We start from the raw sequence: 22,783 nt of genomic DNA, 5'->3' as shown, positions 1-22,783 counted from the left end.
CAGTATACTTAATTCTTTCAGACGTGCTTTATCATTTGAACTCAGAACAGATATTTATCGGCCTAAAAAGCTTATTCAGTCCTAAAGAAAGTCAAATTGAAGGGGAAAAAAAATTTACCTTCGCATGCAAAATTTATCACAAACTGTCAAAGTATTTGGAAACTGTGATGTTAAAACCGGGATTTATAAAATCATCACCCTGTAGATGATGGAATCATTCAGCGTTTCGAATATGCAATGACGCAATATATACGGGAAAAATAAATAAACATCACAACTGGTGGAAAAATCTGTCCGCAAGCATGTGCAACATTCTTGAACAAAATATTTTAAAATTAGAGAATTGTAAGATACTCTTACAGAAATAATGTAGGCAATGGTCCATTGTTGTGACATGCAGAAAAATCTTTCTTTTAAAGTGTTTCCATCGATCGCACCGAACAGTTAAGACTGCCACAGAAAACTAATGGGGAACGCTTTTGACGATAGCAAAATCGTTAATAGAAAAAAAAAAAGATGCCAGCCTGCCGTCCGATGATCTGCAAGTAAACCCCGATCTTCTCAAAACGGGAGTGAGGCGGTCTGAACGGTTGCAACAAGCTGGCAAGCGAGGCAGTGCGATGCTTAAAGCTTTAACACTGTAGACAGCTTGCAATGTACTATTAGTTGTCTTGTAAAGTCAAGGCCAGTAAAAACGTTGCCGCGTCCTTTGGAACGTATGCGAGAAAACCCTTGGTGACCGGAAGCAATATCGCCAGGCATGGCATGATTGAAGGACAACTCTACTAAGACTGGCAGAGACGACCAAATGCAGAAGTGCGCCCTCAAATGAATAGTTCTTCTTAAAGGGCAGCTGCAGCACTTTTTTGAGAATTTCGCGGTATTCAAGGATTCAAATCTATGTAGGCTGTAGGTAAAGCATGCCAAGTGTTTTTGCACTAGCATTTAAAATAGTGACGTAATCGATGACTGAAATTCGCGCTTCGTCTCAATGCACTGGAGGAGTGCAGGAAAACTCAACGTAACGTCACGGAAGGTATGATTTCAAATTACCGCTGTCGTCAGCCACACCCTGTCCTGACGCGTTAGACGCCGCCAAACAACTCTTGGCAGGGCTCGCCTTCGGTGGCGTTGGTTTTTTTCCTTCAAAGCAGGTGTTTGTGCGTTGGAAATGTACCGGTACCTTCGATGACGTCATCGTGCGCACCCCACTTAGCGTTGTGCGCTGCGGAGAAGCTTGAAGGGCGTCCGGATTTTAATCGGCGATTACTTCGCTATTTCAAGTGCTAGCCCGAAAAGACTTTGCATGCCTTACCTCCACGTTTCACGCATCCGACCCTCTCAAGCTCGTTGATTTCTAAAACCTATGCAGTTTCCCTTTAAAGAACACGCCCTCCGATATGAGAAACGGAGTGACAGAGGCAGAAATACGGGCTTGAACGAACCACGCTTGGAGACAAGATCATTACCTTGTCTTGCTGAAAAGTCACGAGGTTGGGCAATGCAGGCGAGCACCATACGCAGTCTTTCATTATGCTCGCGAAAGACCTTTCCGTAAATGATCACACCATCGAGGTAACACATACATACCTCCCACTCAAGCCCACGCAATATCGTGTCTATAAATCACTCGAAAGTAGCGGGGGCATTGCATAACCCAAAGGACATGACATTAAATTCATACAGTCCATCGGGCGTAAAAATATTTTCCTGCGTACGCAAGTCGGCCGAAAAAACCGACCTGATCGCTAGGTGAAAGATGCTAACTTGTCCCAAAATGAAGGAATCAGTGCTCGCTAAGGCAAAGTCTTTGAACAAGCTGTGACTTTTTAGTGCAGACAATTGTGTTCAAAGCACCTGAAACGATGAAACCGAGAAGTTATCTAACACGTTTGTGAGCCATTTAATTTTTCTGTTCGCCGGAAAACTAATGACATATTTATCTCATTTGTTTGGAAATTTCACTGAAGTGTCATTTGAGAGCAGCATACAGTAAAGTGACTTATTGCATGCAGAAAATGGGCTTGCGCGTCTAAAATCAGGAATGATCTTTGCAGTGCGAAAAATGCAGATTATTTATTGGGGCACTAGCCTCTTATCTCTGTCACGCCATTATATCGATTCTATTGACAGCCGAGCTAGCATGGACGTATTGCTGGTGCTGTGTGCTGATGTAGTATACCAAGACTCAAGGCTATAGCACTCCGGAATTTCCGCAACCTCATTTGTTGTCATCTCATCACACGGTTGCAAATATCGTGACATAAGATAAGGGGGTTTTGCTATTTATTTGTTTTTGCTTTTTTTACAGACAGATGCCTTTTTAAGAGAGTAGTGAAGAAACGTGCAAACGCAGTTTCCATACGAGTAGCTTCTACGCCTCCACTTCATAAAAGGATCCTGTTCTGCAAAAGTGTCACGTCCGAAAAGCGCAGAAGGTGAAATGTTAGCTGTAAAGTATTTTATTCGTTCTTTATATCTTTCTGTCTTATCTTCAACACAAAACTAGTCATGCATTTAGTTTCGCCTTGCGCTACAGCAAGTTGTGCGAAAATTTGATACGCGTACAAAGCGAGTAATATTTAATTACGCGCTTACGTACTTCATTATTCTTGCCATGTGAAACTCCTTGCGGAGCACTCTGGGAAGAGAACAGTCGACTGTTCTCTGCTTCGTGTGTTCTTTTTTTTAATTTTTAATGCCTCTATGGCGTGTAAAGCGTAATGTGCCGTGGAGCCGCGGACTTCATCTCCAGTCCATTTTTCCACTTTCTAGCCAAGAGTTGAATCTTTGATGCTGCACCCATTAATCATGTCCACCTTTTTAGCCGCCACCGCAACAGCTGCGACTGCCTCGCATAAGCGGGGAAGCCAGCGTTTTCACCTCACGCTCAGACGATAGGCTAAGCAGTGGGATAAAAAAAAAGAGAGATTAAAGCGCCACCTGTGTGTATTAAAAGGAAACAAAAAGAATGTGATGATAAGAAGGAAATTAAGTGCAGCGTTCAAGAGCATGAATTGCTTTCGCGTCTGCTATACCCGAAAGTATACACATTCACAGCTTCGTGCAGCTTAGAAAGAAGTATGGGCCTGCACTGAAATAATTTGACATACTTTCTTTTCCCAGATTAACGTAGTTTCCTTAACGCCGTGTTGCATTTGTGCTAAGTACACTTTTACTGCAACACCGCTTTTGCAGTGCTTCATGGCACCCTCGGGGTTTTCCATCGTTAAGTTTCATTTTGTTCTTATTTCTTAAGAAGTTCAATGGCATGTTACCGAAATGCTTAGCCTGAGCGGATCACTGAGCAAGTTCGGAGCGGATTTTTCCCTTAAGTTCCGGTCCTAGAGGTCGGGGAAGGGGGCGGCTGAATTGCAAGTCTTAAGAGAAGCCAGAAGTCTTCGGTTCAGTTTCAGGCTCACGAACAAATAACTCTTTAATTTCTTCTTTTTGATTCAGTATTGTCCTGCGGTACAAATTGAGAAGCAAACGCCGAAGTGCATTAGGCCCTTATGGCTGCGCCTCAGAACTAAAGCTTCTGCAATTAGGCTGCTCAATTTTTCCAAACAAAGATACACGGCACTGGACAATGTTCACTTCTTGAAGTGCAGTGCAGCTAACTTGAACACATGACTCTTTAAGGTGCTAAGCGCAGCAATGTAAAAGCAATGTACACGACATGTGCTCTCAGCGTTTAACGAAACGCGGACGAAACAGCTCTAATGAAAGCAGCGAGTAAAGTTCATTTTACTTGAGGCAAACTAATGGTTAGGTTATTTGATTTCTCTTTGATAGCCTGAAAACCACTGCATGGAAGTGATAATTAATAGGCGCCGCGTGGATTTCTCCACCAGCAGCTAAAATATTTGTTCTGGCGGTAACGCTTTCCTGTTCGCATACTGGGTTCAGGCTCATGGTGCGCGATAGTGTACAAACATCCACACGCCTATATAGAGCGCCCGATCGGCGCACCGCAGAGGGTACGCTGGTTTCATTTACGGTAGGCCTATGGCTCAAAACAGCGCCTTATTATGTATGCACATTCCCATGGATTTTGTTTACCTTCACAAGTCGTCAAAAGCTATATCGGGCTGCCAGGCAGCAGCGACTGTCATAAATGCACAACAGAGCGTGCCGTTCGAGCTTCTATAGAAAGGTGTGTGGACGACTGTACACAGCAAACTTAGATCTTTTTCCGAAGAGTATGCTGCAGCCATGAGTGGCTTCTTTGTTTCAGATGAATTTAGCTTCCTTCATATCGAAACTATGGTGTTTATTTATGCAACTAGAGAACGTAGTGAATACTACCTAAAGACAGTTAGCTTGGTGGCATGTCGGCAGTCCTTATTGTGGAGACTGATTTTGTCAATAGTAAATTATTTTTTAATTCGTCATCATTATTAAAGCGCACAACGCAAAAGGAAGGGGACAGAAGAAAATAGACTCAGACGAGTGCTGATCTGTTCTCTTCTGTGCCGTTTTTTTTTTCTTGCGCTGTGTTCTTGCGTAATATTTTGTCACCAACTGGCCTAAAAACGTATCTTGATGCGGTAGCATTAGAACGCCCATTATCGAAAAAAAGTGTCCGGCGTTGGCTTTGGCGTGGGAGGCTTCAGTTGGCAGAAGGCTGAATGGAGAAAGGGAAAACCCATTTTTCAGGGAAGAAGAGGTGGAGGAGGGAAGAGGAAGAGAGGAGGGTAGAGATGTAAGTGTCTCAAAAAATGCTGAGCAATTGGAAAACGAAAGTTTTCGTTCTGGTTTTCTTCATTGCCCGGAAGAAGGCAAAAAAAGCCAGAATTTCCAAACGGAATTTTCTGCACGGTATCACCTCACTGTCACTGTGCACGGTAAAATTTGATCTCCTAAGCACCTGGAGCCGTCCACACGGTGGCAAGATCTTTGTAGCAACCAACCGCTGACGCCAGCCGCATGACGGTTACCCCAAGTTCCCCCATCGTATGCTTGGTTTAGGTTTGGTTTATTGGGGTTTAACGTCCCAAAGCAACTCAGGCTATGAGAGACGCCCTAGTGAAGGGCTCCGGAAATTTAGACCACCCGGGGTTCTTTAACGTGCACTGACATCGCACAGGACACGGGCCTCTAGAATTTCTCTTCCAAAGAAATTCCACCGCCGCGGCCGGGATCGAACCCGCGTCTTTCGGGTCAGCAGCCGAGCGCCGTAACCACTGAGCCACCGCGGCGGGCCTACCGTATGCGTCATTAGAAAGGCACTGGTCTCAGTTTGGTAATGTCTGGTTTTATTTGTGGTGGGTTTAACGTCCCAAAGCGACTCAGGCTATGAGGGACACCGTAGTGAAGGGCTCCGGAAATTTCGACCACCTGGGGTTATTTAACGTGCACTGACATCGCACAGTGCACGGGCTTCTAGAATTTCACCTCCATAGAAATTCGACCACCGCGACCGGGTTCGAACCCGCGTCTTTCCGGTCAGCAGCCGAGTGCTGTAACCACACAGCCACTGCGACTGCTTTATGTTTTTTTTTTTTTACTTTAAGTGTACCCACCCCTGTAAAAAAACCATTTGGTGTAGACGGTATACCGAAAGAAATAATAAAAAAATAATACAACACGATGCACACGCATAGACGTAGACACGGACGCGCACACGTGCACAAATGAAGGTTACGCAAAACACCTGCATGTGTTTTGCGTAATATACATAGAAGGTATATTGCGAAGAGATTACATTCTCTTTCCCCTTTATAGCTGTGTCGGCAGGCTGTGCCAACCCATCAGCAAGAGCGAAGCGTAATCATCATCGGCACCGCAGGCTCCATGATGCACCTGTGAGGAACGAAAATCTATTGCCACCGCCGCCACTATCGAACAGGCGAGGGCGGTTCTCACGCGTGGCTCGGCTATGGCTTCCTGCATGGGGCCAAGCATTCGCAGGTTCCTCCCCTCGAGCCGGCAACGAAATAACCACCCTCTACCGGGAGGGCTTTCGGGACGTGCCATTCGGACGCGCTCATCCACTCGTTCCAGCTCATTAGTCGCGGGTTGTGCCTGCGTACACACTTGGAAAGTCTCGACGCCGCCGAATCGGCCGCGGCTCTTTTCGAAGCGGGGCTCGGTAGCACGCGGGCTGCAGAAAAACACAAAAAGAAATGTTCCATCACTTCATCGTGCTTGTTTCTTTCCTGAACAGCGCGAGCCGGAAATGATGCTTATTTACGTTCTCGACACGGCGCGAAATAAAAATATATAAAAGTACGCGCGTGTTCGCTGACATCTCACTCAATTTCGCTCTCTTCCCATGTATGTGAAGAGGAGAAAACTAACAGTGAGGCGAAAGAGAGGCTTTTCGAATGCAGAAATGGCGGCAATGCTTCGACCGTTCGTGGCAGCAAATGAAAGTGGTATATCAATAACGTGCGTTATGCGTAATTATCCTGTGTGAAAAGAGAGGGAACAGCGTCTTGTTATTTTTATTTCGTTTTCCTCTCGAGCACGTGCTTTTCTAGGGAATAAAACTGCATCAGAATCAAACCGGAATACGAGACCACAGCTCAGACTTCAATCTGCCTGCGGTAAAAAATGCATTCATTAACCCACTTGATAGAGCTATAACTCATTCGCTAAGACTGGTGGGGTATCACGGGCTGCATTCGAGGACGAGCTGGAGAGACTCTCTCGTGCGCTGCATATGCCAGATAAAAAGGAATAAAAGAAAAAAAACTAAACTGTCCTAGTTTAGATCCCTATGGGCGTGGTACTTCGCCTTATTTAACCTTGAAGCCAGCATGGTGCGTACACATTCCTAGGGGCCCTGCGACTGCAGAAGTAGTAATGCGTTACATAAAATTCTGTGAAATTTCTGTGTCGTAAATAAACCGCCAGAACATTTGTGTAATGTTAGCCATAGACGTCGTTGGGAAGACCGTTGGAAGATTTTGGTGATACTCTTCACTGAGCCCGATTCACTAGCATATTTTAGAGTAACATAGAATATTATAAGCTGGTTCACTAATCGCGGAATAAAATTCCGGCCACGGTCGCCGCATTTTGATGGAGGTGAAATAGTGAAATGCAAAGGGTGCCCATGTGCTTCGCTATGTCAGTTCACGTTAAAAAAAAAAAATGAAAAACACGGGTGGCCTCAAATAATCCGAAGCCGTCTGCTACGGCATCTCTACAGCCCGCGGGCAGTTTTGAGACGTTAAATTTCACATGTCCCTATCACTGCCTCTGGCTTTCGTTTCCAGATACTTGAGCCAAACGCAGCCAGAAGCACTGCCTCTGAACAGCAATTCTCGAAGATGGAGTAAGTCCGGTTGCAAGCGAAGCTCTCAACTGCCTTCAACCAGAAACTGTTGCCTCTGTTTCAAAGCATAGAAAACCGCGAACAGTACGTCGAGCAGTTGTCGGAACTTTTCACTCCTTGAATCGAAATGCAGTGCCCTTTGTATCAATGTGAGTGGTTGCAAAAGTATAGTGGCCTTTTTGACTGGGGAAAAAAAGGAAAACGGGAGTACAAGTTGGCTGGTGGCGGCAGAAACTGCTATCTATTCCATGAACCACCTCATTTGCGCCCGCCGACTGAAATAACAGGGACAGGGGAGTAGATAGCGCGGAGAAAAACAGACAGAATGGATAATGAGACAGGACAGGAGAGATAAAGTATGCACAAATCTGAGAAAAGCAGCGCGGTGTAATGGTGATTTTGAGAGGGGCGAGTCACAGTCATCATAATAGGCTATACTGTTGGGCTGTTCTGCTTGCGCAACGATGGTTCACAAGCTAAGCCGCACTGCTACGCAACACTTGACTTCACAGCATATCGCTTAACTAAGCGGTTGCGCAACATTCGCTACGTAATACACAAACCTACGCTCGCTAACTCGACATGTAGTTTTCTTTCCAAGCGCTTACAATACGAATATTTCAATTCGACTGGATCGTCGGTCGTCGATGTTTTATTAAGGGGTCCCAGAGGGCTTTTGTTCTGGGCCTATAACTGTCCTTATTATACATTAATAATCTGCCGTTTCATGTATTAACAAACAAATGCATGGTTGCGTGCTCTATTACGCAATTAATTTAACCCTTGAAGGAGGCATTCTTTAATAAACACTGTAAAGGCTAGCGTGATAGCCTACATAGCCCTACCTGACAGGATGATCCCGATGAGAGCGATGAATATGAAACGAAACGCAACCATATAAGCGCTCGCGTAGGCGAAGGGAAGGGATATCGCAGGATGTGTATATAATATTTGTATAATGTAATCACTGAATAAATATTTTAACCGCTCATTATTACCTTCATAAGAAGTATTTCCGAACCTTTTGAAAGTGGTGCACTACATGGCAGACGAACTGAACTCATTGAATATTTTTATTTCCTTGCATAGGGGCTAGTTTAATTATTTGTACACAAATTCATGCAAATGCAGTTACGTAAAAGGAACACTGGAATATCAATATATCGGCTGTGCAATTGTGCACGATATTTCTTTGTCAAAACAAATAACTATCATTTTTAAAAAAGCTTTTCAAATACTCTGCTCCCTATTCCGCACTATGTCCGCTGCCCCGTTATGCAGTAAGTTGCTGCCATACGGAAGCCTTATCCATCCAGTCAAGTGGCGTAGCCAGAAATTTTGTTCGAAGGGGGCTCATGTTGCAGCGCGGCCTCCTCATAGAATTTGTGGAGGGATCAAACGCAAGAATAATAACTGCATTGCCACTGACAATGTCATTGTGTATTAGATAACGCAACGCACTGTCTAACAAGTGAATTATGCATTTTTTTGAACAAAAGATTGTATTCGTATGTCCTAAAAATCGTGGCAGACATAACTGATATCAATGCTTCCATGTTTTTGCGTGTTTAATAAGTAAAGAAAATATCACACGAAGTCTAGAACTATATCAGTCCGAAACCAGCAAAGCAGTGCATGCCGCTGATATGAAAAACGTAAAGGCCACGAAATGAGCAAGTAGAGGACAAATATTTTACTGAATCTTTGTCGTTCAAGAGCCTTTACATTTTTGTACACATGCAACGGCCATGAAAAAATCTCAACGATGCTGTCCTTCGTTCCAGTGCACTGCGCAGCAGCAGCTGTCACCGGTCCTGTATTGCGAGTAATTGCATCGAAATTTTAGTCGCAACAGCGAGCACACGTATAACGTTATGCAAAATACGCATTAGAAATGCGAAGCTAAAATGGAGCATTAGAAATGCGAAGATACAACTTGATAAAGGACAAAAAAGTGTCACTGGAAACAGTCACTGTATGCATACACAAAACCGCACACCATTAAATTTACATATCTAAGCAAAGTAACTCTATATAATGCGTCAAACAAGGCAAATAAACATCTTGCGCAATCACAGATAGTCAACTTAACACATGGAAGAGAGACGACCCAGGTAATAACAAAACTCTGATAGCAGAAGTCTCGGTATGTACTTGGGCCATGCTGTGGTCGTGACAGCACCATATGGTTAGAATAATAGAAGAACAATGCAGAAATCAGTACGAAACCATCTATTTTTTAACTGCCTGCACGGCGACAATTATTCTGCGCCCATAATTACACAACGGTATTCCTTTGGTTCAAAGAAAAATTGAAATCGGTTAGCTAAAATGGAAAAAGAAGGACAAACGACAGCCACGAATGATGCCGCAAGTTGAAATAACCAATATCCTAGTGTGTATGCTGGGAAACGCCGCTTGGGCAGGGCTTTCAATAAGCAAAGTCAATCAAAATCGGTTATTGATGTACTCAAAATTTTTGTGTTCGCATGGTAATTTTGATCATGATGCTAACTGATGCTTGCGTTACGGACTCCAGGTGCAGCGGCGTTGCCACGAAATCCAACACGAGTTAGCAATGTTCGCGCCAAAATCTCTTTCCTAGTCTGAAAAAAACATTGTAGGTGACAAAATCCAGAATGACTTCCGGCGCCGCTGGTTGTTTTGGTCAGCGGGGCGTGACAGTTCGAAAAAATTTCGGGAAAATCTGAAGTCCCATAAGCCCCCCCCCCCCCCCCCCCCCCCCCCCCCACCCCTTCTGGCTACACCCGTGATCCAGTCCTAAACATCGCTGTGTCATATGGAGCTAGGCTGAATGGTTGTCCTGTTGCTATGGGATGTTGAAGAGGATCTTTTCCAGCGAAAAAAAACGTACACAAAAGGGAGGACAACAAAAGAACAAGGGCTGGACTAACAACTGAAATTTTTATTGAACACAGACAGCTCAGTAACAGCCACGTATGTGCCAGGCAAGAACAGGTAATCTACTCAAAGTCATTCAAAAAATCAAATTCTCAGTTCCACATCTCCAGAGCTCACATCTAAGAAATTCTTTTTGAATGACTCTGTAGATTACCTGCCCTAGCTTGGCGCATGCGTGGTTGTTACTGAGCGGTCTGTGGTCAATAAAAATTTCAGTTGTTAGTCAGCCCTTGTTCTCTGTTGTTCTCCCTTCTGTGTACGTCTTTTTTCGCAGGTAAAAATCCTCTTCAACGTATCATATGGATTCCCACAAGTTATAAAATTAGTACTAAACAATGATTTCTCTTCTTTCTCGGTTATGTTCTCAGCTGCTTCTAACCGTTCTACATTGGGCCTCTCACCAGTTCGTTCATGTCGTCTTATTGAATGATCCAAATTTTTACATGCGGTAGATGTCCACAATTTGAGTTTTTGTTTTAACGTTTCAAAGTCATCAACAGCAAAAAGTCATTACTAACTATATATTTCAAATTTAATCCTCCTAGCTGCATGTTTAAACAGTTTAAATGTGGAGCTCATTTTTTATAAGCCTACTACTCGCGTTCTGCCTTTGAAGACAATTTTAGGTGCTGCTTATTGCGGCAGATGTGATTTTACTGAGACGAAAATTTTTATATGGTGCTTGTAGTGGCTGAAGTGTTCGTGCTTTTGTTTCTTTCTAATTTGAAACAATTCTTAGATACCTCCTACTGTGACTGATGTATTTGTGCTTTGTACTTCTTTGTATGTCGAAAAATTTTATATGCTTCATTGTGAGTGATGTTTTTGTACAGTTTGTGTTTATTCTATGCCTGCTGCAATAGCCTCAGTTGGGCTGCAATATGTGAAAATTAATCAGTTATTACCATGAGTCTCCTCCATGGGCCCACAGGGCACTTTATCGAGATACCCCGCCCCCCCACCCCACACACACACACACACATTATTCCCTGGCCTCACCTTGCTCACATTGTCATCGGCCAGCCGGATAACACTCAAGCCTTCGTTTATTACACAAACCCTCGAAAACTTTCTTCACTCCTTCAACAGAAGTCGATTTAAATGACTATCTACTGATAGATTCCCAAGGCATATACGCCGACGCCATTTCTACTGTCTCCATGTAGCATCCCTAGCTATCCCAAAAATTCCATCGTATTGTATATAAAGAGCCAGAAAAGGAAAATAACGCTGGAAAAAAAAAAGACGTACACAAGAAAGACTGACACAAGACTTGCGCTAACTTCATCTGATTTTACTTACTGCAAAGCCAGCAAATATATAGAAAATTCAAGGCATGCGCAATAGAAACACCGGTACAACAGCATCAACAAAACCGTTCAAGATACGCTATCTCAGTCTTGAAAAGGCGGACCGAGGTATCACTCACGCAATCTAATCCCCTCTTCCTAATGTGGAATGCTTCCAAAAGCTCCCGCGCCTTCGTATCTCCACTCCTGCCCAGAATCTTTATCTCCCGAAGCCGTGGCTCACACTTCTTGCATTGCTGGCATCTTTTTTGCCCCGGCCCATGTTCTGCCGCACGATTACACACGAAGCACTCAGCGCAGTGCTGCGAAAGATGTGCACCTTTTAGATTTGTTAGCGACCGTGCGTGCTCAGCCGCGCGGTCATTAACGCACCGCCCCGTTTGGCCCACATAGGCTTTTCCGCAGGCCAGTGGTATTTCATACACCACACCTGTGCAGCACTTCACGTACTGCTTGCCATGCCTTTTGTTGCAGGAGCTCTTTTTATCGCTCCCAATGCGCGCGCATAGCTGGCCAAGCTTTCGTGGGGCAGAAAACACGACCGGCACGCCATGTCGCTTTGCCACCTTCTTCACATTGTGCGCGACCCTGTGCACATAAGGCACCACTTCAGGTCTCACGGACTGTTTGTTCGGCTCAGTCGGCTTCTGACACATCGCACACTAGATTTTTCTTAGGAGGGCTTCAGCAACTGCTGTGATAACCGTGCATGGGAACCCCGCCGAAACCAACCGATCAACTTGCCTATCAAAACTGGCCTGCATAGCATGGTGGCACGACTTCACGAGAGCCGACTCAAGGCAGAGGCGAGCAATGGCGCGTTTTACAATTTTTGAATGAGCTGATGTGTAAGGCAATAGCTCCTTCTGGGCTCGAGGGGAGTAATGCCAACAAACATGATCCTCGCCCAGGGTAATATTAAGATCCAAAAACTGTAAGCACCCCCCTTTGGGTAGCTCGTGAGTGAACACCAACCCCCTCCCCTCTTTTTGGAAGTTAGCTAAAACTGTGCATACAGCATCCGTGTAGGTCAAGTCTTTTTGTTTTTTAAAAACCACTAGAAAATCGTCAACATACCTAAATACTTTTTTAGTACTCCCTTCCCTGCTAAACTTAGTTCTAGGGCGCGGTCAACAAATGCTAGAAAAATGTTAGTAAGCACTGGAGCTACGCAGGATCCGATGCAAATCCCTTGTCTTTGACGGTAAAATTTGTTGTGAAATGAGACAAACGTCACACTAAGACAAAATTCAAGTAACTTGATAAAATCACAAATTGACACGCCTGAGGAGTTCTGGAATTCAACAGCACCGCAACTTTCTATGGCATCCCTCACGCAAGTGAACAAGGCATCGTGGGGCACCGAATAAAACAAGTCTTCTACATCCACTGAAAAAATATAACCAATAGATGCATTTCCCTCCAGAAGCCTAACAACATCTTTTGAACTTTTCGTAGCAAAAGGGTCATGAACACTAAGTGAGCTCAGATGCTTCTGTAGGAATTTGCTAAGAACAACCTGCCACGTACCATTCTCACTGACCACAGTTCTAAAAGGAATCGATGGTTTGTGCGTTTTTGCTGTAAAAAATACAGAAAGAGCATTGCATTTACTGTTACTAATGTCGTTTGCCAGCCTACCTAATTCTAAGCCCTTACAAAACAAGATCGCCTTCCCTTTTACCCTCGTTGCGCTAGCTTTCAAAGGAACAAAGTTCTTGGCAATCGCTTCACCTGCTTTTGTTCGGAACTCTGATTCGGGAAGCACCACGAAGCCACCATCCTTGTCAGCTTGGAGAAGCCGGAGGCAGTGCTGTCTGAAGTAGGACACAACTTCTGCCATGGGATCCTTGCTTGGTCCAGTGGAGGAGCGACTTGTAGATCTGGTCAGTGCATCCACACCATCAAGGAGGCACCTTTCCTTGTTTTCTTCTGCAGCCTTTCCTGCGATTCGTCGGTTTAGAGCGAGGAACTCATGTGCTTGAACCCGTGGCTCATGGCTGAACTTCGGGCCATGGTTCAACGTGTTTCTTACGTCGCTGGGAAGCTCTACTTCCCCGATGACAGTCACACCTTTTCCCGTTGACTTCTTAGTCTTCTGTAAGGCAGTAGACTGCAACGCTTCGTTCAGAGTTTTAGCTAACTTTCAAAAAGAGGGGAGGGGGTTGGTGTTCACTCACGAGCTACCCAAAGGGGGGTGCTTACAGTTTTTGGATCTTAATATTACCCTGGGCGAGGATCATGTTTGTTGGCGTTACTCCCATCGAGCCCAGAAGGAGCTATTGCCTTACAAGTCAGCTCATTCAAAAATTGTAAAACGCGCCATTGCTCGTCTCTGCCTTGAGTCGGCTCTCGTGAAGTCGTGCCACCATGCTATGCAGGCCAGTTTTGATAGGCAAGTTGATCGGTTGGTTTCGGCGGGGTTCCCATGCGCGGTTATCACAGCAGTTGCTGAAGCCCTCCTAAGAAAAATCTAGTGTGCGATGTGTCAGAAGCCGACTGAGCCGAACAAACAGTCCGTGAGACCTGAAGTGGTGCCTTATGTGCACAGGGTCGCGCACAATGTGAAGAAGGTGGCAAAGCGACATGGCGTGCCGGTCGTGTTTTCTGCCCCACGAAAGCTTGGCCAGCTATGCGCGCGCATTGGGAGCGATAAAAAGAGCTCCTGCAACAAAAAGCATGGCAAGCAGTACGTGAAGTGCTGCACAGGTGTGGTGTATGAAATACCACTGGCCTGCGGAAAAGCCTATGTGGGCCAAACGGGGCGGTGCGTTAATGACCGCGCGGCTGAGCACGCACGATCGCTAACAAATCTAGGAGGTGCACATCTTTCGCAGCACTGCGCTGAGTGCTTCGTGTGTAATCGTGCGGCAGAACATGGGCCGGAGCAAAAAAGATGCCAGCAATGCAAGAAGTGTGAGCCACGGCTTTGGGAGATAAAGATTCTGGGCAGGAGTGGAGATACGAAGGCGCGGGAGCTTTTGGAAGCATTCCACATTAGGAAGAGGGGATTAGATTGCATGAGTGATACCTCGGTCCGCCTTTTCAAGACTGAGATAGCGTATCTTCAACGATTTTGTTGATGCTGTTGTACCGGTGTTTCTATTGCGCATGCCTTGAATTTTCTATATATTTGCTGGCTTTGCATTAAATAAAATCAGATGAAGTTAGCGCAAGTCCTGTCTCAGTCTTTCTTGCGTACGTCTTTTTGCAGCGCTATTTTCCTTTTCTGTCTCAAATAATGCACCATCTAGCCCAAATTGACGTTCTTCTAAATATATAAAGAGCGTTCGCGTTTCTTTTACCATAACCACTCGCGCTTTTCAGTACCCTATTTAATCTCTTCTAACGCCCACCAGTTTTCAAAACGTCAGAAAAAAAATTACAATGACTGATTGTAACGCGTACAAGATTTTCATGCTTCGTAGGAGAATACGCGCTTGAGGCCACCCGATTGCCACTTGCCTCCGCACACGAGACCACCTTATTTTAAAGCCTTAGCTTTTTAAGCTCATTCCTTCGAGCCCTCGTCGGCGTCCTCAATGCAGACCACCCGCCGCGGTTGCTCAGTGGTTAAGGCGCTCGTCTACCGAGCCGGAGTACCCGGGTTCGAACCCGACCGCGGCGGCCGCGTTTCGATGGAGGCGGAACGCAAAAGGCGTCCGTATGCTGTGCGACGCCAGTGCACGTCAAAGATCCCCAGGTGATCTAAATTATTCCGGAGACCTCCACTGCGGCACCTCTTTCTTTCTTATTTCACTCCCACCTCCCTCCCTTCCCTTGCGGCGCGGTTCAGGTGTCCACCGATATATGCGAGACAGATACTGCGCCATTTCCTTCCCTCAGAAACCAATTTTCAGCGCGCCAAGATGCTGGGTTCCGATCACTTAATGGCGCGTTTATTTTTCGACGGGAGCTCCGGTGGTAGTGGCGCACTCGGCGAACTTGTTAGAGCGCTAAGACGCTTCTGCCACTTGTGCGCCCTAGCTAGCCGGGAGCATCGGCAGAGGTTGCGCACCCGGCGCTGGAACTCTGGTCTGGACCACGGGTCACATGGCTCTTGAGGGAATAAACAGGCGCATGCCTGGGCCCGCTCTCTTTCTTACCGGGCTGACTTCCCTTCGGCTGCCTCCTCTGACCCGGAACTCCGTTTCGACCCCATAAGTACACCCCCGTTTTCTCTGAGATTGTGGAGCATTTTCGATCCGAACGCCGCCAGTACCCCCTAGTTCACCCTCGGCTTCGCCGCGAGGGGTCAATTTCTCGTCGCCAACTTCAAACCGGCACCCTAACCTCGCGCGCTACCACAGCATTTACCCTATATCCGCTACCGCGCCAATTACTTGCTATGCGGGGAACATGCGACTAATTTCACACCGTTTGGGCCTGCCAGGCCATACAGGCAGCCCTCGGCTGCCCGTTCTGATTGTAGCCTGGGAGCGTTCTGGGAGCGTGCCCTCCGGTCGCCAGACCTGGTTGATCAGCGCCAGCTGGTCGCTGGACTACGGCGGCCACGAGGGCCTTTGGGGCCCTAAACTAATACCCGTGCCACACGCGCACAAAAAATGACAGTAAATGCTTAAGGCCTTAAGTTTGTTAATGTCATTATTTTCGGACTTGGTGCTACACGTCCACATTTAAAGCCATTATCGAAAGTGACGATGACGATAACGCTTGCAAGGTAGTCAGAAGTTTCAACTGAATATAAAGATTCCTAATGAGAACAATATATGGGAAATGTTGTTGAAATGTAATGCAAAAACAATTTTTCAGAAAGTACGGCTGTTCCTGCTTTACAAGTCGAAAAAGTAGCCATAAACTCGCATGTCAGCACATAAGTCGAGAGTATCTGTCAATAAGTCTGGTTAAAATGGCGCTCTTCACATCGAAAATGCGGTATGGATGCCTCATCTCATCTGACTGAAAGTTAAGAATTAACCATTTCCTACTGGTTAGGAAGTTGTTACTAACAAAGCTGCGTGCTTTTCTGCGTGTGGAATGGGAACGAGAGTACACATTGCACGGGCGAATGAGTTGTGGCGAACTCAGTAGGTCGCGAATGGCAGTAAGGCTAATGCCATTAAATTTATGCGTGCGACACCGCACGAATGCCATTAAAACTTAAGGCAGTAAGCACTTAATGGCATTAAATCTGTCCCTGTGGCACGGGTATAAGAGCTCCACTCTAAGACCAATGTCCTCCTCAACCTCACCAATAAAGCTCTCAAACTTATTTAACCCGGTGTCGTAGTGAACTAGGCGCGTCTTCGCAACCCACGTTTCAGTTTTGGCTGAAGTCCTGGCTGGCGTCTTGCTGACATAAAAGCTCAGATGTTCGCTATTCCTCTCGGGTAATTGTTTTTTTGGCTTTTGATGAAATTCAATGCCACCGTAGTTGTCTCACATCTCGGGGGACCAAGCCACCATTTTTGTGATGCCGGCGACAACAGTGTTTTTCTGTACTCGTACTCGATTTTAACGCGCATGTCATTTTCATTTCTATACGATTTTTTTCACCCCCTCAAAAAAAGAGGTGCGCGTTAGATTTCAGTAAATACGGTATGTGTACTGTGTTGGTGTGCGCTCAGGAAATGCGTGAACCTGCCGTTGTCTCCGTAATCTAGTATTTAAATTTGAATCATCGGTTCTGGAATTGCCTGGGCTCATCAGAATTTGATCGCATACTTTTGAGCGTTATAACCAACACCTTCTGCTTCTAAGCTTTGGGGAAAACAAATTGGCAGTGGTTTAGCTCTGTTTAAACCTGGAGGATAGCGAAAGCAACGAGGAGAGAGGGAGAGAGGTGATGGTGAGTGCTCGGCAGCGGCGGCGGTCCCGGCACGCTAGCTATGCGCCGCTACTGCGCATGCGCAACTGGCGAGTGCGGCGGCGGCACCTCTGAGTCACCCGTGCAGCGACGGCGGTGGCGCGCCAGCTGTGCGCCGTGTGACGTCACTGCTCCTCGCGCATGCGCAGTATGGCCTTTCGTCAGCTCCGCAAAATGGCTCGGCGACTCACGTAGTGCTGCTTTCGCAACAAAAGAACTGAAGCACAAAAGGCAGCTCTTGCATTCCACAATCATTCAATGCATCCAGATCAGGCCTTTCCGACGTACGAATTAATCACAATGAGGCTACACGAAAGGCGCCCCAAGACATCCAAATAATTGTGATGGCACGCGCTTTTAGAGTGCTTGTACGTAGCTAGAATATTCCCCACCGCTGGCTGTAATCGCGTATTTTTGAAGCGAAAAGCTTCACTAGGCTAGTCAACACCGGGTCTGGCGTATGCTCCGTGATCAGAATTAGCCACAGCTCCGCGTGCGCAGAACCGAGTGACGTCACAGAAGAGGCGCAGGTGGTAACCGCCGCCGCGACTCCGCCGCCTGACCTTTCGGCGCAGCCGCGCGCTACTACTGCGCGCTCGCCTCCTCGCCACCGTTTGACCTTTCGTTGCAGCCGCGTGTTTACCACAGTTAATACGCATGAGGAAGGAGGGCTATATAACGCGCTTGCCTACACCGTTATCGTGGTGCTCCCAGTGCATTGTGCGCGAACTGCGACAGCCATGACGTCAAACCAAGCATAACTGCAGCTTTTCGCTTGTATATCTAGGCTTAACCAGAGATAAGCCACTTCCGATTTTTTTGTTGACATAATTTTCTGGTACTCCACACCGAAACTTAGTAGCACGCCATCGATGCATTCCGCCTGTCCTATTTGTTTACGGACAAGCTTCTTTCTTTCTCCCTCTCTCTTTCTTTTCCTTTCCCCAAGTTTTCTGTGCTTTCGGTTCCAGCACGTTGGACGGAATTTCACGGCAGGTATTTTTTTTTATGTGCTTGGATTATTCAAGACGTTGACCCTAATTCCGGAGATACGTACACTTATGCTTGTTTGTACCCGGTTAGCAGCCAGCTGTTTAGACTGACTAATTTCAATGTTGAACGTGCCGACATTTCTAGTTGTTCTGTTACCTTAATAAAGAAAATACTCTTACGATGTTTTAAGAAGTGCAGTTCGTTCCAGACACAATTCAATTTCGTCCAAAGTAAAAAAAAAAGAAAGAAGAGTCTCTGAACACTGAGCACACGCCTTTGCAGCCTAAGGATGTAATTACCTGCGGCAAACGAGGGAAATTCTGTGGTAATTTTTTTCGTATCCTCGCTGAAAAGCTCGACAGTTCAGCCGCAAGTAGCGTCATTAGCGGCGAAGCCAAAAGTTCAACTCAAGTTACTTTTTCTTGGTATTCAGTGCACATGTTGGACTCAAAACCGATTTCTTACAGTTTTTTAATACCCAGAGTATTGGCGCGTGCTGGTTCAGCTTTGAGGTCACTTGCATAGAAGAAGGCCCGTTCGCATTAAAAGCGCCATTAAGGTCCTTGTAGTTTTAAGCTAGAGTTTCTTGTCAGAGATGGGATAAAGCTCTCGACAGGGAGTTTCTCACTGTTCTAGAGTGCGTGGAAAGAGGCTTTTGTAAACCTTTGCCGCGACCGCGTGAAAGCGTAATGTTCATGAAAGCATGAGAAGAACGTGATCACAACTTAGCGAGAACGATCTATTTTTTTTTTATTTTGCTTTTGCCGAGGCTTCCTCCGATCGGGCTACGTGCATTAATGTGGTTAGTGCTCCTGCGCGGTCGGTAATGCGTAGGGTATAAGCTCGAGACAAGTGTAAATACACCTGTGCCTCGCATCGCGTGTCGAAGGAAATGTACACAGACAAACTTTTCGCCGAAAATTCACGAAGTTAGGACAACTCCGATTGTATGCCACATCCTATAACTTTGACCAGGGTATCTGTAACACGCTGACTTAAATTAGCTTTTGTTCAGTTAACGTTCAAAATGGCTTTCATATCTGTAGGCCGAGCCAAAGGTGGTCTGAACTAGACTTGAGCTCTCCACTATACGGTGTTCCTCATAGCCTGAGTCGCCTCGGGACGCCAAAACCGGGAGAGTGCTTCAACCTGTTTGCATTTTAGGGCTGCGGGGATCTCCGCCGCGTAGCGCAGCCCTCATTGCTTTCAACTTAATTTCTTTTATTGCTCTAGCAAGCTAGTCATGTCGAGACATGTTAATTATGAAAAGATATTGATATGTTAGACCGTCCCTCGTTTATAAATGTGCGCGTTTTCATATCAGGCATCGATCAAGTTAGGGTACACGACCTACTTCACATATGTTGCTGGGGTTATTCGCGGCCTAACCTAAGCCGACAGGTTTGGGATAAGGTTTGTCAAAAAGTGTTTCGTCGCAGACCGGGCAGTAAAGGTTTGAATCCGCAAATGTTTGTGAATTTTCAAAAAAAATTCTTATTTTTCCAAGCTGTAGCAGAGCTGTGCCGTGAGATTATTGACAAAGAAAAAATTAAGTAAGCGCGCTGCTTTCTGACAGTTAAATAACAGCTTCCACGGTAACGATTCCAAGTCGACCAGCCTAAGCAACCATTACGGGCGGCAAATCATTTTATACTTCTATCGTTTACTTTATGCATCTTAAAACTTTATTTTCAAGAATAGCGCAAAAGCGTCATTCTTCAAGCATAGCCGACCGTCCAACTTTGATTGGAGCCGTCGAAATACCGCTCACATTCTGGACAGACTGCATGCATTACAGCCAGTTATGGGTCAATAACTTTGGTGAACTATAAGGCACTGCGCCACGCTTATTTAAAATGTTTTTTGTTTACTTGCAGTAACTTTTTTTAGCATCATATACTCGAACATGCCTCCATCTACGTGACTTATGCCTCATGAAAAAAAAAATAATTAACCCTTTGCTTTCAACGTTTCCCAGCTTTTTTGTTCTACTATTCGCGGGGGTGAGGGAATAACCTACGTTTCAGTACTGCAGAAATGACTTGGCGAAGGCCTCAGGAGCAAAGATAGGCGCGTTCACATAGTCTGGTGCGATCTTCGGCGTCAGGTATTTAGAGGCTAGGGGATAAACAATTGCAAATGTTCACATTCACAAAGCTCCGAGACCAATGACAAACACTGCTTACTTAGGAGGACTTTAAATCAATCTGGCCCACAAAAGTCCTCCTATATACACTATGTATACAGTATACCTCTACAGCATGAATACAGTATACTTCTACACCATATGTACGGTATACCTCTATACCATATATGCAGTGTACCGCTATAGTATACATTTATGGACTATACCTCTATAATTCTACAACATGTTACACTTTGCCTTATGTCATGTACACAGCATACCTCTACACCACTATGATACATTCCAGCGGCTAAAAAGACACGGACGAAGGCAGACGAGACAGGACGAACGCCGGTACTAGAAAGTATGTCATTAAGCGTAGAAAGTTGGGCTAGTTGGTTGGTAGTACTATTATGATACATTCCAGCGGCTAAAAAGACACGGAATGTATCATAATAGTACTACCAACCAACTAGCCCAACTTTCTACGCTTAATGACATACTTTCTAGTACCGGCGTTCGTCCTGTCTCGTCTGCCTTCGTCCGTGTCTTTTTAGCCGCTGGAATGTATCATAATAGTACTACCAACCAACTAGCCCAACTTTCTACGCTTAATGACATACTTTCTAGTACCGGCGTTCGTCCTGTCTCGTCTGCCTTCGTCCGTGTCTTTTTAGCCGCTGGAATGTATCATAATAGTACTACCAACCAACTAGCCCAACTTTCTACGCTTAATGACATACTTTCTAGTACCGGCGTTCGTCCTGTCTCGTCTGCCTTCGTCCGTGTCTTTTTAGCCGCTGGAATGTATCATAATAGTACTACCAACCAACTAGCCCAACTTTCTACGCTTAATGACATACTTTCTAGTACCGGCGTTCGTCCTGTCTCGTCTGCCTTCGTCCGTGTCTTTTTAGCCGCTGGAATGTATCATAATAGTACTACCAACCAACTAGCCCAACTTTCTACGCTTAATGCTCTACACCACGCATACAGTCTACCTGTATACATCTACACATCGTATACAGTATACCTGTATACCTCGACACCACATACACAGTATACCTGTATACCTCTACACCATGAATACACTATACCTCTACATCTCAACGCTATGCATACAGTATACCTCTACAGCATGGATGAAGTATACTTCTACGCCTTATGTACGGTATGCCTCTATATCATATATGCAGTGCACAAACTAGGCCCTCAATATCTCTTGCTAAGTACCAAAGTGCTCACAAAAGTACCCTTAAGTAGCAACTAGGCCTACAAAATGTCCTGTCAAGTAACGACAAAGCCCACAAAAAGTCTTGCTAGGTACCATATAGGCTCACAAAAATATCCTCCCCAGTTCCAACCAGGCCCACATAAATTTCCTATGTATACCAACTAGGCCCACTAAATGTTATTCTAAGTACCATCTAAGTCCATAAAAGTGTGCTTCAGTCTGTTAAGGCGGTCATATAGTGTAAATTTCGAGTGTGCTTTAACTACAGTGTTTCAATCTTGATGCACGCGTCAGGTTTATTTCTGATATAATTGTGATTCTTTTTGCGCAAGCGCAGTTCCGTATTCAACTTTTTTACTGTGTTTATCGTTTTTGGACGTAAGCCTTTGTTACTAATGTATAATCTTCTCATAATTTTGTTCTGATGATGTGTGGGTTCTTTTTTTTGTGCTCTTGATAAGCCGTTGTGCATGCCATATTTTTGAACCAAACTCATGCTTCAAGTATGCTTCTGAAAGTACTGCTATTTAAAACTTTGTATCTGTCCCACCTGCTTGGTCTTCCGAGACTGCTGTATATCCCAAATAAATAAATAAATAAAATAAAAATGGGTCATGGAGATCATCAAGACAATTAATTCGTCACGCAAACCATTAAATCACTGCAGCCTAATGCGGCAGCGGCATGGGCCGAGAGTGCAGGCGGCGCATGAGGTAAGCGGGCCAGGAAGTTGTGTGGGTTAGAACTGCTCGGCACTGCTACGAGAGGATGGCCGGAAAAGACATGGCGCTGCGGTGTTAAAGTCGGTTGTAAGAGGCCGGTGGTGAAGTGGCAGTGCCATTCATGGAAGCGGCGTGATCTGGCCAAGATGACGGCACACCGAAGTGCTCGAAAAATGACTGTGGCTCAGCTCGGCTGAGCCGTGTTATAGGGGGGAAAGCAACCGAACCAGTGGCCGATGTCGACGCGGAGAGGTTGGCAGCATCTGCCGCCCTTTTTCTGCTTGAGATACTCTGCCATACCGCCGCCTCATCTGTGGTTGCGGCGCACGCGAGCTCTCCTTTTCAATCCTCCGACATGCTATCAG

At 45.6% G+C, this 22,783-nt stretch overlaps 1 protein-coding gene across 1 annotated transcript in view; it reads right to left on the bottom strand.

Annotated features, from left to right (window-relative positions):
* Window positions 1-22,783, bottom strand: part of LOC149360244 (uncharacterized) — a 54,619-nt gene that overhangs the window by 22,455 nt on the left and 9,381 nt on the right. The window contains exon 2 of the mRNA XM_089567813.1: window positions 12,595-13,615. Coding sequence (XP_089423939.1) covers window positions 12,595-13,615 — 1,021 coding nt within the window. The remainder of the gene's footprint in view (window positions 1-12,594; window positions 13,616-22,783) is intronic.

Source organism: Amblyomma mixtum, chromosome 2, assembly GCF_055824585.1.
Source record: "Amblyomma mixtum isolate Tamu chromosome 2, ASM5582458v1, whole genome shotgun sequence".
NCBI lineage: Eukaryota > Metazoa > Arthropoda > Arachnida > Ixodida > Ixodidae > Amblyomma > Amblyomma mixtum.
This window is presented reverse-complemented; position numbering and strand designations above follow the sequence as displayed.